At 39.8% G+C, this 13,273-nt stretch overlaps 1 protein-coding gene across 9 annotated transcripts in view; it reads left to right on the top strand.

Moving 5' to 3' along the window:
• Positions 1–13,273, top strand: part of NEBL (nebulette) — a 355,587-nt gene that overhangs the window by 252,532 nt on the left and 89,782 nt on the right. For 8 of the 9 annotated variants that reach the window (XM_029953719.1, XM_029953722.1, XM_029953721.1 and 5 more), the window contains 2 exons: positions 63–173; positions 6,599–6,709. The exons of the other annotated variant lie outside the window; for it this stretch is intronic. In XM_029953719.1, the coding sequence (XP_029809579.1) occupies positions 63–173; positions 6,599–6,709 (222 nt within the window). The remainder of the gene's footprint in view (positions 1–62; positions 174–6,598; positions 6,710–13,273) is intronic. 9 annotated transcript variants of the gene reach the window in all.

Here is a 13,273-nt window from a genome sequence, read left to right as displayed (position 1 = left end):
TTTCAATATTCATGGTAAAAAAAAGTAATACTTATTTTTTCCCCTCTTTTTCCCCTCTCTAGGCAAAATACAAAGGTGCCATTAAGGCGAATCTTTCCAATTCTCTATATAAACAGATGCCAGCCACAACTGATAGTGTCTTTGCAAGAGAAGTTACCCAGCTTCAGAGTGAGGTATGGTTTTCCTAAATTGTTATAATTATATATATAATCTATATAAATAATATATAATATATAAATATAAATAATATGTAAAGTTATATGTATTTAATCTAATATAATTATTATCTTAAAATATACTAATCTTTAAAATGTACATTTAAATATATTTAGCAAAAAGGTCATTCATCTTGGGTATCACATAGTGCATGAAAATTAGAAGCCGCTAACTGATGTGCTTGTTAGCAGTCACTGGTGGAGTCACAGAAAATGAAAGGGATGTGCCAATTTGTTATCGCCTGATGCTGTCTTTCCTCATCCCATCCACAACTATTAATAGGACAAAGTTTAATCTTAGGAGGACAGCTTACTTAGATTGAAATCTTACAGTGGCTATTAAGGGGTTAATGGTTAACTTCCGGATCCATGGGGCTGTGCTTCTTCCGCTCTGGGCCACTGGTTCCTGAATTTCCTTTTCCGGGGATTACGGTTTCCACGTAGAGCACCTCAGGTGGAAGCGGCCATGTTAGTGATTGCAAGCCGCAGGTGACATACGGACTGTCATTCTAGAAACTCATTTGAATCCGGAAGACTACTTTCCCCCTTTGGTACATCAAGACATAAGGAGATATGCAATGCATTTCCTTTGCTGTATTTCTTGAAAGAGAATTTCAAAATAGCCTATCTCACCTATTTTTCACTCATCTTGTTTCGTTTTCTTCATAGCACAGTTTAAAAAAAATTTTGTTTAACTTTATTAATCTCTTACTTGGTCTCCTAAGTGACATGAGAGCAAGGACCTCATGTGTCTCGTCCTCTGCTCTACCGCCGAGCTTAGAACATTCCTTGGCAGACAGGAGGATACTCCGAAAATACTTGTAAAATGGATTTTCTTGAACTTGTTGATTCCTTTTATAAGAAAATGGTTCCTTTTACATAGTTTATATGTAAACTTCATGCTACATTTTAGGTGAAAAATAATAGTGAACACACAGATGTGCTTACTATGTGTCAGGTGCTGGTCTGTGCATTTTTACATATATTTATGCCACTCAATCCCCATTACTACTCGGTGAGATGGCCCCATTTCAGAGATGTGGAAACTGAAGCACAGAACTCAAGATCACAGAGCAAAGACAGCAGAAACATGCGTATGGACAGTCTGACTCCAAGATCTGGGTTCTTAACCGCACACTGTATCTCCTCTTTCTGCCACTGTTTTTTGTATTAAACAAGTTTGCTTCTCCCTTCAGAATCGTTTTAGTTTTCAGTAGAGGATAATTTAAAAATAGTCTGAAAATAAAGTGCTATTGAAAACGATGGAACATCGTTATCTTTTGGAGAACATTTTTAAGTACTTGATTATTACAAATTTAAATGTCTGCTGTGTACTCAGCTTGGCAGTAAGCTAACCTCAGCTGTGCAACACGAGGCTAAAAATATATATCAGGGTTTTGCATGGCTGACCATGACTAATGTGCCCCCTCATATTTTTCTTGCCAACATCTGGTCACCTACCCACTTGCTGATAATACAGACTACCGATAAAGCAAATAAATACAACACAACACTTGATATGAGGCAAACAACAATTATACAAGAGAGAAAGAATATTCTATTCTTTAAAAACTTTTTTTTAATGTTTATTTATTTTTGAGAGAGAGACAGAGTGTGAGTGGGGGAGGGGCAGAGAGAGAGGGAGACAGAATCTGAAGCAGGTTCCAGGCTCTGAGCTGTCAGCACAGAGCCCGATGCGGGGCTCAAGCCCACTAACTACGAGATCATGACCTGAGCTGAAGTCGAATGCTTAACCGACTGAGCCACCCAGGCACCCTAAGAATATTGTATTCTCACTTTTATACTTGGGAAGGTAACGTCAGATATTTTGCTAAGAAAATGTATGACTTTTCTCACCTTGTTACGGCAGAAACAGAGCTATAGTACACTAATGCATGTGAGAAAGAACTTAACGGGAAAGATAACCCACACTGCGTATTATAGAATCTTTTTTCTCCTCTGGAAAAAGTTGTCACTTACATTGTTAACATGTGTTCTATGCATACCCCATGTTATAATAGAGCGTGCACCCTGGGAAAGACACGTATGTGCTCCCAACACTGCCCACTATTGTAATTAATCACTGAGATTGTTAGGAAGGAGAAACCTGGATTCCGAATAAAGCATCTATTTCAATGAAATAATGTAACGTAATAACATTTCAATGCAATAACATTCCTTGAGATTTGTTTAAACCAGGGTTATGTTGTTAAAATTGCAGTTCTCAGAGCTTACCAGGCAATAAGACTGGCAAGAAAGTAAAACTATTTGACAGTGTCTGAAAAAATTAAACAACTAACCTTTTACTGTGTCCAGGTAGTATCAGATTTGTGGTAAGCTAAATCAGAGTATTAGACAAATTCTGGAAGTTCATGGTGTTCTTGGTTCTAATGAAAAGTCTCCGTATACTTAGGACACCGAATCAAAATATTGTGTTGAAATCAATTTGCAGACATTGTCAGATGCTTTCGTTCAAACTAGAATGATAAGGTAAAGTTGGCTAGATTAATACTTCTTATAGAAAATGACTAAGAAGAAGAAATACCTTCTAAGAGAGAGAAAGATGTAGAGGTTTTCGGAGGCCATTTTATTAGATATCCCACCCCCCCTCCTTAAACATTTTATAAACAAAGACCACAAGGAAAGTTTCTGGAAATGCATGGACCATGCCATGAAATGAGATCCTTCTCCCCAGGGCTTTTTCAGGCAGAAGCTCAATAATCTCTTGCCACAGAAGTAATACAGGCCACTCAGGTGTCTGCACTCAGGAGGTGTTGGACAGCCTACATTTTTATCTGTAGTGGCTACAGGGTTCAGGAGTTTCAGAGGTGTCTGTGCTGTGGGATTAGACATGCCATTTACGTAGACAGTAGTTATAAAGTATACTGAAGTGAGAAACGTATATAGATCTCATGTAGATATATGACATAAATATATATGATGTTATCAAATATTTGGGATAAATGTATACACTACTTTTATAAACATATTCATATATAAGTATATAAGACTATTGCAAGTTGAGGTACCTGGGTGGCTCTGTCAGCTAAGTGTCCAACTCGGGATTTGATCTCGTGATTTGTGGGACCAAGCCCAGCATCAGGCTCTGTGTTAACAGCATGGAGCCTGCTTGGAATTTCTCTCTCTCTCTCTCTCTCTGCCCCACCCTGGATCTCTCTCTCTCTCTCTCTTGAAAGAAATAAACATTAAAAAAAAGACTATTGCAAGTTGTCCTCCGCTGGTTGGGTATCTAGTACCAAAGTGACTTTAATTCTCAGGGTATGAAGAAAATAGTGCTAATTTAGGGAAATGCCACACAATAATGCCAAGTCCTAAGAAAACAAATTTATCAGAAAATGTATTAGCTTGACATAATTTTTCATTAGCTATTTTAAGTATGAAAATTAATATGATATATTAAAGTTCAGCTGCCTCCAATTTGATGTAATCTTAATTCTAAAGTGGTGCTTAGTAGCAGCTACAAATGAAATGACTTTTAATGCTGCAAGTAGAAAATTACATAGCCTTTTAAAGAAAGGGTGCTTTTTAAAATTGTGCTTGATGACTCACCATTTCTATGATAACCCACTAAATGATCAGCTGCGCTGGTTATGTTTATAAAGTCACAAGTACTAAAAACTAAACCAGGCACCCAACAAAAAGGAGATAGTACATGCTACCTCCTTTTATTTAAGATGAAGGAATGAGTCTTATAAAAGTTTCTTCTTGGCATAAGTGACCCGGCCACCCATTAAACTGTTCCTCCTTTCCCCCGAAGTTGTAATATAGAATGCAATGAAACTGACATAATGGTCTTTGTCAACTTAAATGGTGGTTCTTAATGGGTTTCCTGTTTAACATTATCTAATTGATGAAAATGTAAAGATGTGTTCGTGAGAATTAGATACCCTGATGGATTACATCAATGGGCAGATACTAAGAAGATGAATTATTCCTGGAATAACATGGAGTACTGTGTGTGAGTCCTGATAATCAACTAGATATGCAGGACTGGCTGTGAGAACAGAGCAGGCCAGAACTGAACAAGACGGAAGGGCACACTAGCTGACAGAAATTGCAACAGAGCTGTCAAAAGGAAGACATTGGGATCTGTGGGTACATGAAGAGTAGCGTATAGTGCACAGGAGGTCAACACTTGGCTTAAATTGGACAGTTCTAATTAGGAAGGGTCCAACCATATCTGGAACATTCCGGGCATAAGAAAGAGATGGCCTAATTGTAAATTAGTGTAATTGTAAATTAGTGTAGAGGGGGGCATTTAGGGGCACAGGGGCTCAGGGCCTTCCTCTGTGTAGAGGGTCTGGAGGAATGGAAGTCATTGGTCCCTGTGCACCCACCTTGGAAGTTCTGTCCTGAACTAGACTCCTACATGGCTGCTGGGGAAGACAGATTGGGGTTTCATCAAACGAGGAACTTTGTGTCCCAACTTTCACAACCTAGAGACTCTGATGCCCCAGGGTGAGTTCTCTTCCATGTAGAGGAGCCAGAGAGGAGGATTAATACTGACAGTTGATGACTTTGTTTTTTATGGTTAATTTCAATGATTTTATTTTCTAAAATTAATTTAGCAATGATCACTTTAATCTTCTAGACAAGTATATTATATTTAACTGAGTGGTTAATACTGTTTATTAAGACTCATGAACAGTTCAGGTTCATGAGAATATTTATTTATTTTTTACAGTTTGTTTATGTTGAGAGAGAGAGCTTGAGAGTGAGTGGGGAAGGGGTGGAGAGAGAGGGAGAAAGAGAGAGAGAAAGGGAGAATCCCAAGCAGGCTACATACAGTCAGCACAGAACCCGATGTGGGGCTTGATCCCACGAACTGTGAGATCATTACCTGAGTGAAAATCAAGATTTGGACACATAACTGAGTCAACCAGGCGCTCCATTTTTTAAATTTTTATTTTTATTATTAAAATTTTTTAAATGTTTTATTTATTATTGTGACAGACACAAAGTATTAGTAGGGCAGGGGCAGAGAGAGAGGGAGACACAGAATCCAAAGCTGAGCTGTCAGCACAGAGCCTGGAGTGGGGCTTGAACTCACAAACCTTGAGATCATGACCTGAGCAGAAGCCGGCTGCTTAACCGACTGAGCCACCCAGGTACCCCCACCCCATTTTTTTTAAAGATGAGGCTATTTTATACATTTATTTATTCATTCATCAAGCGTTTATTACCTTTCTACACTCCATCATTCACTATGATATGAAAAGATGTATAAGAAGATATAGACATAATTGTCAAGGGGCTTGCATTAGTAAAAAGTTTTCCTTTAGTTTAGCTGTATTCCTTTTTCTTAAAAATTAGATCTTGTTTTGTTCTTGGTGAATACTCTCTTAGTTTTTCTCTCTAAATTGCCTTTATTCTCTCGTGTCAAGTTACTCTAACTCGAATATTTATCATACAACTCTGAATATGTATTGAAAATTAATTTTAAAGTCATTCATTCATTCCTGTTTTATTTTTTCATTCATTCATTCATTCATTCATTGAGCAAATAATCATTCATCCTTACTGTGTGCCTGGCACTATTTTGGGTTCTGAGCATTCAGCACACTAGCCGATTATGTTCTAGTGAGGGAAGATAGAAAATAAGTAATTCTACAAAAATAAAAGTACTTGAAAATTGCAAGGGAAATACACAGGATTATGGGATAGACTGAGGGAACAGGATAATTTGTTTGTTGTCTTTTAGATCTTTTTTCTAACTCTGTCGAGGTTGGTTACTTCCATTTTTGAAGTACTCATTCTCACGCCTTCTCTCCCTCCCAGGAGGGAACATATTGAAGTAGTGGCAATGGATGTTGTTGGCATGATGCTCATTTCTCTCACAGAGGACAGGCCTTGACAGTATCTCAGAAATCTGCCTGCGTTGTTATATTTTCTGCCAAAGGTTAGGCGTTTCATGAGAGGTTTACGTTATAATATAGCTGTGCCTACGGAAAGTCATAATAACTAATTAAAAAATGAAAAATTTACCTTTAAATGCCGGATCATTTCCCCTCATTTGGTCAGTTGCTTTCCCAAGATTTAAACCTTGGGAATTTATGACCCCAAAAGGCTCATAGATTTGGAAAGTTTCCCAAAACCATCGTTGAGATTTAAGCTAGCTGAGTATGGGTGGGAATTTCAGCATACGGACTTTTGAGATAAACTGTGAAGAGTTCAAATTACGAGTCTAACCTGAAGCACTAACATTAAAGCACTGTGTATATTCTCTCATTGTGGAGGCTTAAGCAAATATGTCCATCATGGTGGCATTCAAAAACACAAACTCCTGGCAAAACACTGAAATTTAACAGGTAAGAATTTAATATACCCCTGAATGAAACTAACAATGATTTGTGTTTTTTAAGGTTGCCTATAAACAGAAACATGATGCCGCCAAAGGATTCTCAAATTATGCCCACATGAAGGAGCCCCCCGAGATCAAACATGCCATGGAGGTCAATAAACACCAGAGTAATGTAAGGAAGCCATCTTCATGATTTTCTGGGGAGTCGTAGTTTACCAATGAGGGCTAATGGATATGTTGTTGAAATTTAATTATTACAGCTCTCCTGTTTGAAAAGGACTTAAACACTTTTTTTCTTTTCTTTTTTTTTTTTTAAATCTTTCATTGTTCAGTCAAAAGTCCTTCTGAATTATTCTATCAAAAGCATTAAAACCTTGTGGAATGCCTTTAAAATGTCAGGTACTTACAGATACTAGATATTGTGATTTGGACCTATCGGGTTACTAGCATTTCTTAGAGTGCCCTTGACTTGATGGTGAAGCTCCCTTAGTTTCCAGTCTAGACTTACAGAAGAACTTGGAGACAGGGCCCCAGAAATCACTGGTCCAAGGAAGAGTCACAAATGCTAATGAGATTGTACCCTGTTACTGTTTCTTTTGGAATGTATACAAAAGAAAATTGTCAAACTCAAGACCCATGGAGAACATGAAAGCAGTTGAACAAACTCATAGAAAATGAAAACAAATTGTTTTTTTTTATTTTTGAGAGAGAGAGAGAGGGAGAGAGAGAGAGTGTGAGTGGGAGGGACAGAGAGAGAAGGAGACAGAATATCCAAAGTGGGCTCTGTGCTAATAGCAGTGACCCCCATGCGGGTCTCTAACTTGTGAGATGAAGTTAGACGCTCAACTGACGCAGCCACCCAGGCGCCTTGAAAATGAATTCTTTTATAAGTTAGCAGGTTATAACGTTGTAAGTTAGCAGGTACATCAAAACTTCCATGTGTTTGCTCAACGGCCACCAGGATAGTTTCTTCCTGAAATTTCAGTGGTAGCCCATTTGCCTCCCTGTTATCAGTTCTTTGCTTCTAGAAGGAATGTGGGAGCTGTGTGCTTGGTTTTTTGTGGGTTAGAATCGGTTAAGATAAAGGTGTCTACCTTAGTTGGGGCAAGACACCCCCTTTCTTTGGAAAGTACCTGGTACGTCTTTGTCATCTCACATGGGCTCTGTCCCACTGCTTTGTTCCCTTATTAAATGGTGCTTTGCTGACTCTGTGCCCTTTAGCTGCTCAGTGTCTCTTTGCAGGTTGGCAACACTTAATCTGATATTAGATTGTAATAGGTCAATGCTTAAGTAAAAACTGAGTGAGGTTTTACATTTTAATTCAGATGTGTAAACATACGCCAATAACAAGACCATTTTCTAAGGTGGCTTAACCTTGATAAGAGATGAGGACGCTCCATGTCTGTAATTACCAGCAAGGCCATTTTAAGGGGATGCTTCGTAAGAACCGTTTGCTTACAGAATGAGGATCATAATCATAATAACCACCACTTAGCGAGCACTGCTGCTCGGCAGGAACTGAGCCAAGACGCTGATGATTTCCAGGTCTCGCAAAGTCCCTGCACTGAATCCCATTTTGTAGATGCAGACAATGAGGCCAAAGGGTCAGACTCCCAAGTCTGTGCTTTCTGTGATGCCCTGCTACCTCCCTACCTCCCTCTTGAAAGTCACTGGTTACTGGTCAGGATTTTACATGAAATTATTTTTAATGTGGGACAAAATCAGTTATCATCTGAATTTAGATCAACAGATTCAAGGTGCTGCAGGAAAGAAGGCGGTGGCGGGGGTCCGGGAGGGGCTGGACCACGTTACACGGACCCTGGGGAAGCTTTTTCCAACTCTATAATTCAATGAAATTCAAATACGGAAGTTCCTTATCATAGAACTGGGGTTATTATTTTAACTGTGCCTTTTCTTTTAAAAGGTCTTTGATTGAGGGATTGAGGGAATAGAGTATAAAGGCCTTTTCTCTTCCATTCAATACTGTGTACTTATGGGAGAAGGGTGTATTGACTTACACTCCTCTGCCTTCTCGGCTCAACCTTTACATGCAAAGTTTGTACATATAATAGGATTTAGAAAGTGTTTAAGACTATTTACTCAGATTTAAAGTGAGAATGATATTTGTATTCTACCTGTGAAGTAGTTGATATTCCCCTAGAGTCAAGGCACTCGGAATAATACATTTGTTGTCCCTACAATATGAAATTTAAACATAGGTCTTGAAAGCCCCAGGGAAGCAGGTACCTCTCTTGGCTCGTAGGCGAGGCGACCGCATCGCCACGGAAAACGAAACCTTGTCTCCCGGAAAACTTCGGTCCATGAACGTCATCTGCAGAGAACTAACAGAATTACTCTTTCATAAATGTGGAGCGCCGCTTTACATTGTGCCCATAAATGACGCGATTTAATTTAAAATAGTTTTGTCACATGTACATCTGATTTACAGAGAAACAATGCAAGGAGGCATCTTTACCTGCCTTTTTATGTTTCTCCCCGAAACAAGTGAGCTTTCCAGGATCTGTTATGGAACCAGGAAACCAGGACAGTGGGATTTAAACCTTGTAATTTCTGCCTTCTTTCAGCACAGGGTTTTATTAGAACATCCATCAGTGGGCTTAAGGGTGTGATTTTTCTTTTAGAACCACTCTCTCCCTCAGGCTTTGCGAGGCGAGGACTCCAGTGAGGACCATCGGTCTCACCTCTGCGTAACTGAGGGTTTTGAGAGGCAGACTATTTGAGGGGCGCTAGTCTCTTCTGTCACCCCTAAATTTAGTGAGCATAGAACAGGGAAGACCTCATATATCTGAATACCCTCCCCACTACTGTAGCACATAATAGAAAAGGAATTTGGAGTCAGACCACATGGTACCTGGATGACCTTGGACAGGTTACTTAACATCTCCAAACTTCAGCACCCCATCTGTAAAATGGGGCAGTGACGATCTATCTCACTGGGTTCTCACAAGTGTTAAATGAGATGGTATATGTAAAGGGCTGTGCAGAAGAGCTTCTCCATAAAATAGGAGTCCTCTTTGGTCCTTCTCCAATTTTAAAGGGTGATTTGAGAGGTTAGGATGATTTCATAGTCAATTTGAAATAATTAGAAGAGCTTAGATTTTGAAAAGAGCCAACTCAATATGAAATTTATATTAAGAAGCATGTAGGTCAGAAGGGCATGTTCAAGATGTTTCTGAACCCATATAACTATCTATCTTGTTGATACTAAAATCAAGAAATTATTAAAAACAGCCCATTCTAAATCCTTTTGTATCTTAAGGGACGTACCCCTGCCAAATTCTTCTAATGTAATTAGAGAAACTGGGGATAATCTATCCTGTTACTTTCCCCTAAAGATGGGCTCGAAATGAAAACCTCAGTAACATTATTAGTTCCCATCAATCTTATCAGAGATGTGAAACCCAATAGTTTTGAGGGAAGTCAAACAAATTTTGAGTTGCCATCTTCGGTTTTGCAAGTAATGTGGTCTGTATAGACTTGGGATGAAATTGGAGGGTAAACTTTTCTAAAACACCATATTGGTAATCAATTCAGTGCTTAGAAGGAAGTATTCAGCAGGGGAAACAAGAGACTTAATGTTCTTTTCAAGCATGATGTATATACTTCCTTGATGGCAATAAAAACTTATCAGGAGATACAATTTCTTTTCCATCAGAAAGTGAAAAAGCTCAGAGATAAATCAGAAAATAATACTGGGAAAACATTTGTGGTTCCATGTGATTTGCTGATGTGCCTTCCAATAACAGCACTTTAGGACTTAGTATTAAAATAGATACATTAGTATTTTGTTCAACTCTAAGAGTAGTTAGTAAGAGCCATTCTGCCTTCTTTAAGTCTGCTCACCGGCCCTCACCTCTCAATCTTGGCATCTCCAGCTACCTAAATCGGAGTCTCTTATTGGCCAAGCCTGACCCAGAACAATACAAGGAAGGGGGTTCTGGCTAGCTAGTTCCAGTCTTGGGAGGGAGTATTGACAATGCCCAGTTGGGAACAGCGGATCCAGCACAATAAGGGCGGATGATGATTTAATGCCTCAATGCATGTAAAGTGTTGAGGACAATGGCTGGCATGTTGGACGCTCTGCACAAGTGTTAAAAAAAAAAAAGCCAAACATGTTAAAGAGGTGGATTATAAGGAACAAGCTGAGCTTAAAAGACAATAAAATGATGAAAGTACGAGTTGAGAGGCTAAGTGAACATGGTGAGAAAAGAAATTCAAAAACAAATTTTGATAGAATTAATATCTTTATTGGAGGCAACCAAGAACAGATTTGACACTGCAGAAAAACATGACGTGGAGATTGCATTATTCAGGAGTTTCTAGATTTAGCACCAGAACTCCATCTCAAGTTAGCTAAATAAAATGTGGGAGGTTGTTGGTTTACATCATTGGAAATTCAAGCTACTTTAAGTGTAACTGGATCCAGAGGCTCACAGTGTCCCTGGGACATTTCCTCTCGACCCGTCTTGTGGCTTTGCTTTCGGAGGACTCTGTCTAGGTGGTCTCAAGATGGCAGCTGATGTTTCCAAAATCAAATCATCCCCACAGCAGCTGATCCCAGAGAGAAAGACAGCCGATCTTTCTCCCTCAGTCAGGTGCATCCGGGACTCTGGCCCTCCCTCGGTTATGTGTCTGCCCCCTTAATGGTCATGGTTTCCAAGGGGATGGGGTATCTGATTGGACAGACTGTCATGTGGCTATTTCTGTCATCAAGAAGGTAGGCTGCATTGGACAGTCCCACCACATCACATGGAGTGAGGGAGACAGTTTCGAATGAAAAATCCCAGGTGGATAAAAAAAAAAATTACAAATGTCCATTACAAAGGAAAATGACCCTGATACATGGGAAAGGGCAAGGAAATAAATTTACTGGGGGGTAAAGAGAAGGAAGAGATCAAGAAGATATAGTAATAATTCTAGGGGTTCCTGAAGAAGAAACCACAATCACTCTTTGTAGATATTATTAAAAAGGTAAAGTTTATCTTGGTTACAGATCAATGTATAAGAAAATGGTCATCTTATGAGAATTCCATTATTACCTTGTGTGGGACCTATAGAAGGAAATGATCAAACTTCAATGAAAGGTATAATAGAAGATTGAAAGAAGTGGGGAAATAACACCATTTCCTGGGAATAGACTGTTGAGATATTTTTCCCTAAATCATTTTGTAGGTTGAGTGCAATGTCCACTAAAGTTTCATTTGGTTTCTGTTTGGAGTTTACTAGAATCATTCTAATGTTCATTAATGAGAATAAATAGTTAAAATTAAGAAAACTTTTGAGATAGAAGAGTAGTTGACAGAACTGGGTGTCATGGATAGAAATCCTGGTAGTCATGCATTCTAGAAATGTGTGAGTGAGGCAGTGATGATAAGTCCTTGACATGCTACCTGGGGGGCACCTGGGTGGCTCAGTTGGTTAAGAGGCTGACTTCAGCTCAGGTCATGGTCTGACGGCTTATGGGTTTGAGCCCCACATTGGGTTCTGTGCTGACAGCTCAGAGCCTGGAGTCTGTTCCAGATTCTGTGTCCCGCTCTCTCTCTGCCCCTCCTCAACTCATGCTCTGTCTCTCTCTTTCTCAAAAATAAAAACTATAAAAAAAATTAAAAAAGAATGCTACCTGGTTCATGATAAATGGTCTAAAATGGAAATTATTATTAGTGTTATTTTTCTTCCTCTTTTTTCTCCTTCTCTTCTCTCTTCTTCTTTTCTCCCTCCTCCTGCTTTTTTCTTCTCTTCTATGCTTTCAGGACACAGGAGGGCACAAACCACTCAATAAAACAAGGTAAAAACAGTCACTGGCTCTCAAGCTTGCATGCTTCCTGGGCTGATGATTTTCAGGAGCGCCTACTTCCTTCTTCTTCAACAGTATTCTGTAGAACAGCGTCTTGTCATGAGAAGAGGCCAGTCGGTCCACTGTTCCAATACAGTTAGTGCTGAGGCTTTGAATGTGTTCCGGAAATAGGGAAACCACCATAGGTATTCTTTGACCTTCCACTGCCAAACCTCTCTTCTGCCGGGTCCTGGTTTTATTTTTCCTGGGTGCTAAACAGACTGCAGAATGGAGCAAAGACGTATGGCAGACGTTTGGGAAATGTCAGGAGAGCTCCCCTCAGAGCCGCCCGCAGGTTGGGAGGAGGAGGCCGGGCCATCCTTTCAGGAAGCCATGTTGCCACACCACCAAGTTCAGCCATTGTTGCTCAGAGTGAGTGCAAACCAGGAGCCGGCAGCCCTGTGTCCCCCCACATACAGCCCTGCTCCCACGGACATCCCCACGCGGTGATGTTCTGGAAGATCTGACTAGTGACCAGGCTCCCGCGCCGCTCTCCTGTGCGACTCTGTGGCGTCCGCTTGTTTGAATTTGCAGCTCTTGTCAATCTTAATATTTGTTTTGAGTCACATATGCCGGCCTCTAATTTGCAATTTCCATGGATGATGGGGCCCTATTCAGAGCCCTGCTCCTGCTGCCTTTGTGCCCCTCACCTCTCTTCACGCAGCCATTAGGCTGAGCAGCATATAATTACATAACCCGTGCAAAGCTTAGATTTCTGGAAGGTTGCAGCCCTTTTCAAAAAAGTAAGGGTTTCCATTTTTATCCGCATTCTTTTCTAAACAAAAAGACATTCCCCCCCTGTGGTTTTTGTATGAATGCAGTAACTTGGAAACAGTTAGTCTGTAGGTGGGTAGTAATTTCGATTTGTTTTCACCTGAGAGT

The sequence above is a fragment of the Suricata suricatta genome, chromosome 10, assembly GCF_006229205.1.
Source record: "Suricata suricatta isolate VVHF042 chromosome 10, meerkat_22Aug2017_6uvM2_HiC, whole genome shotgun sequence".
NCBI classification, from domain to species: domain Eukaryota; kingdom Metazoa; phylum Chordata; class Mammalia; order Carnivora; family Herpestidae; genus Suricata; species Suricata suricatta.
The sequence above is the reverse complement of the archived record's forward strand: the minus strand, read 5'-3'. Positions and strand labels throughout refer to the sequence as shown.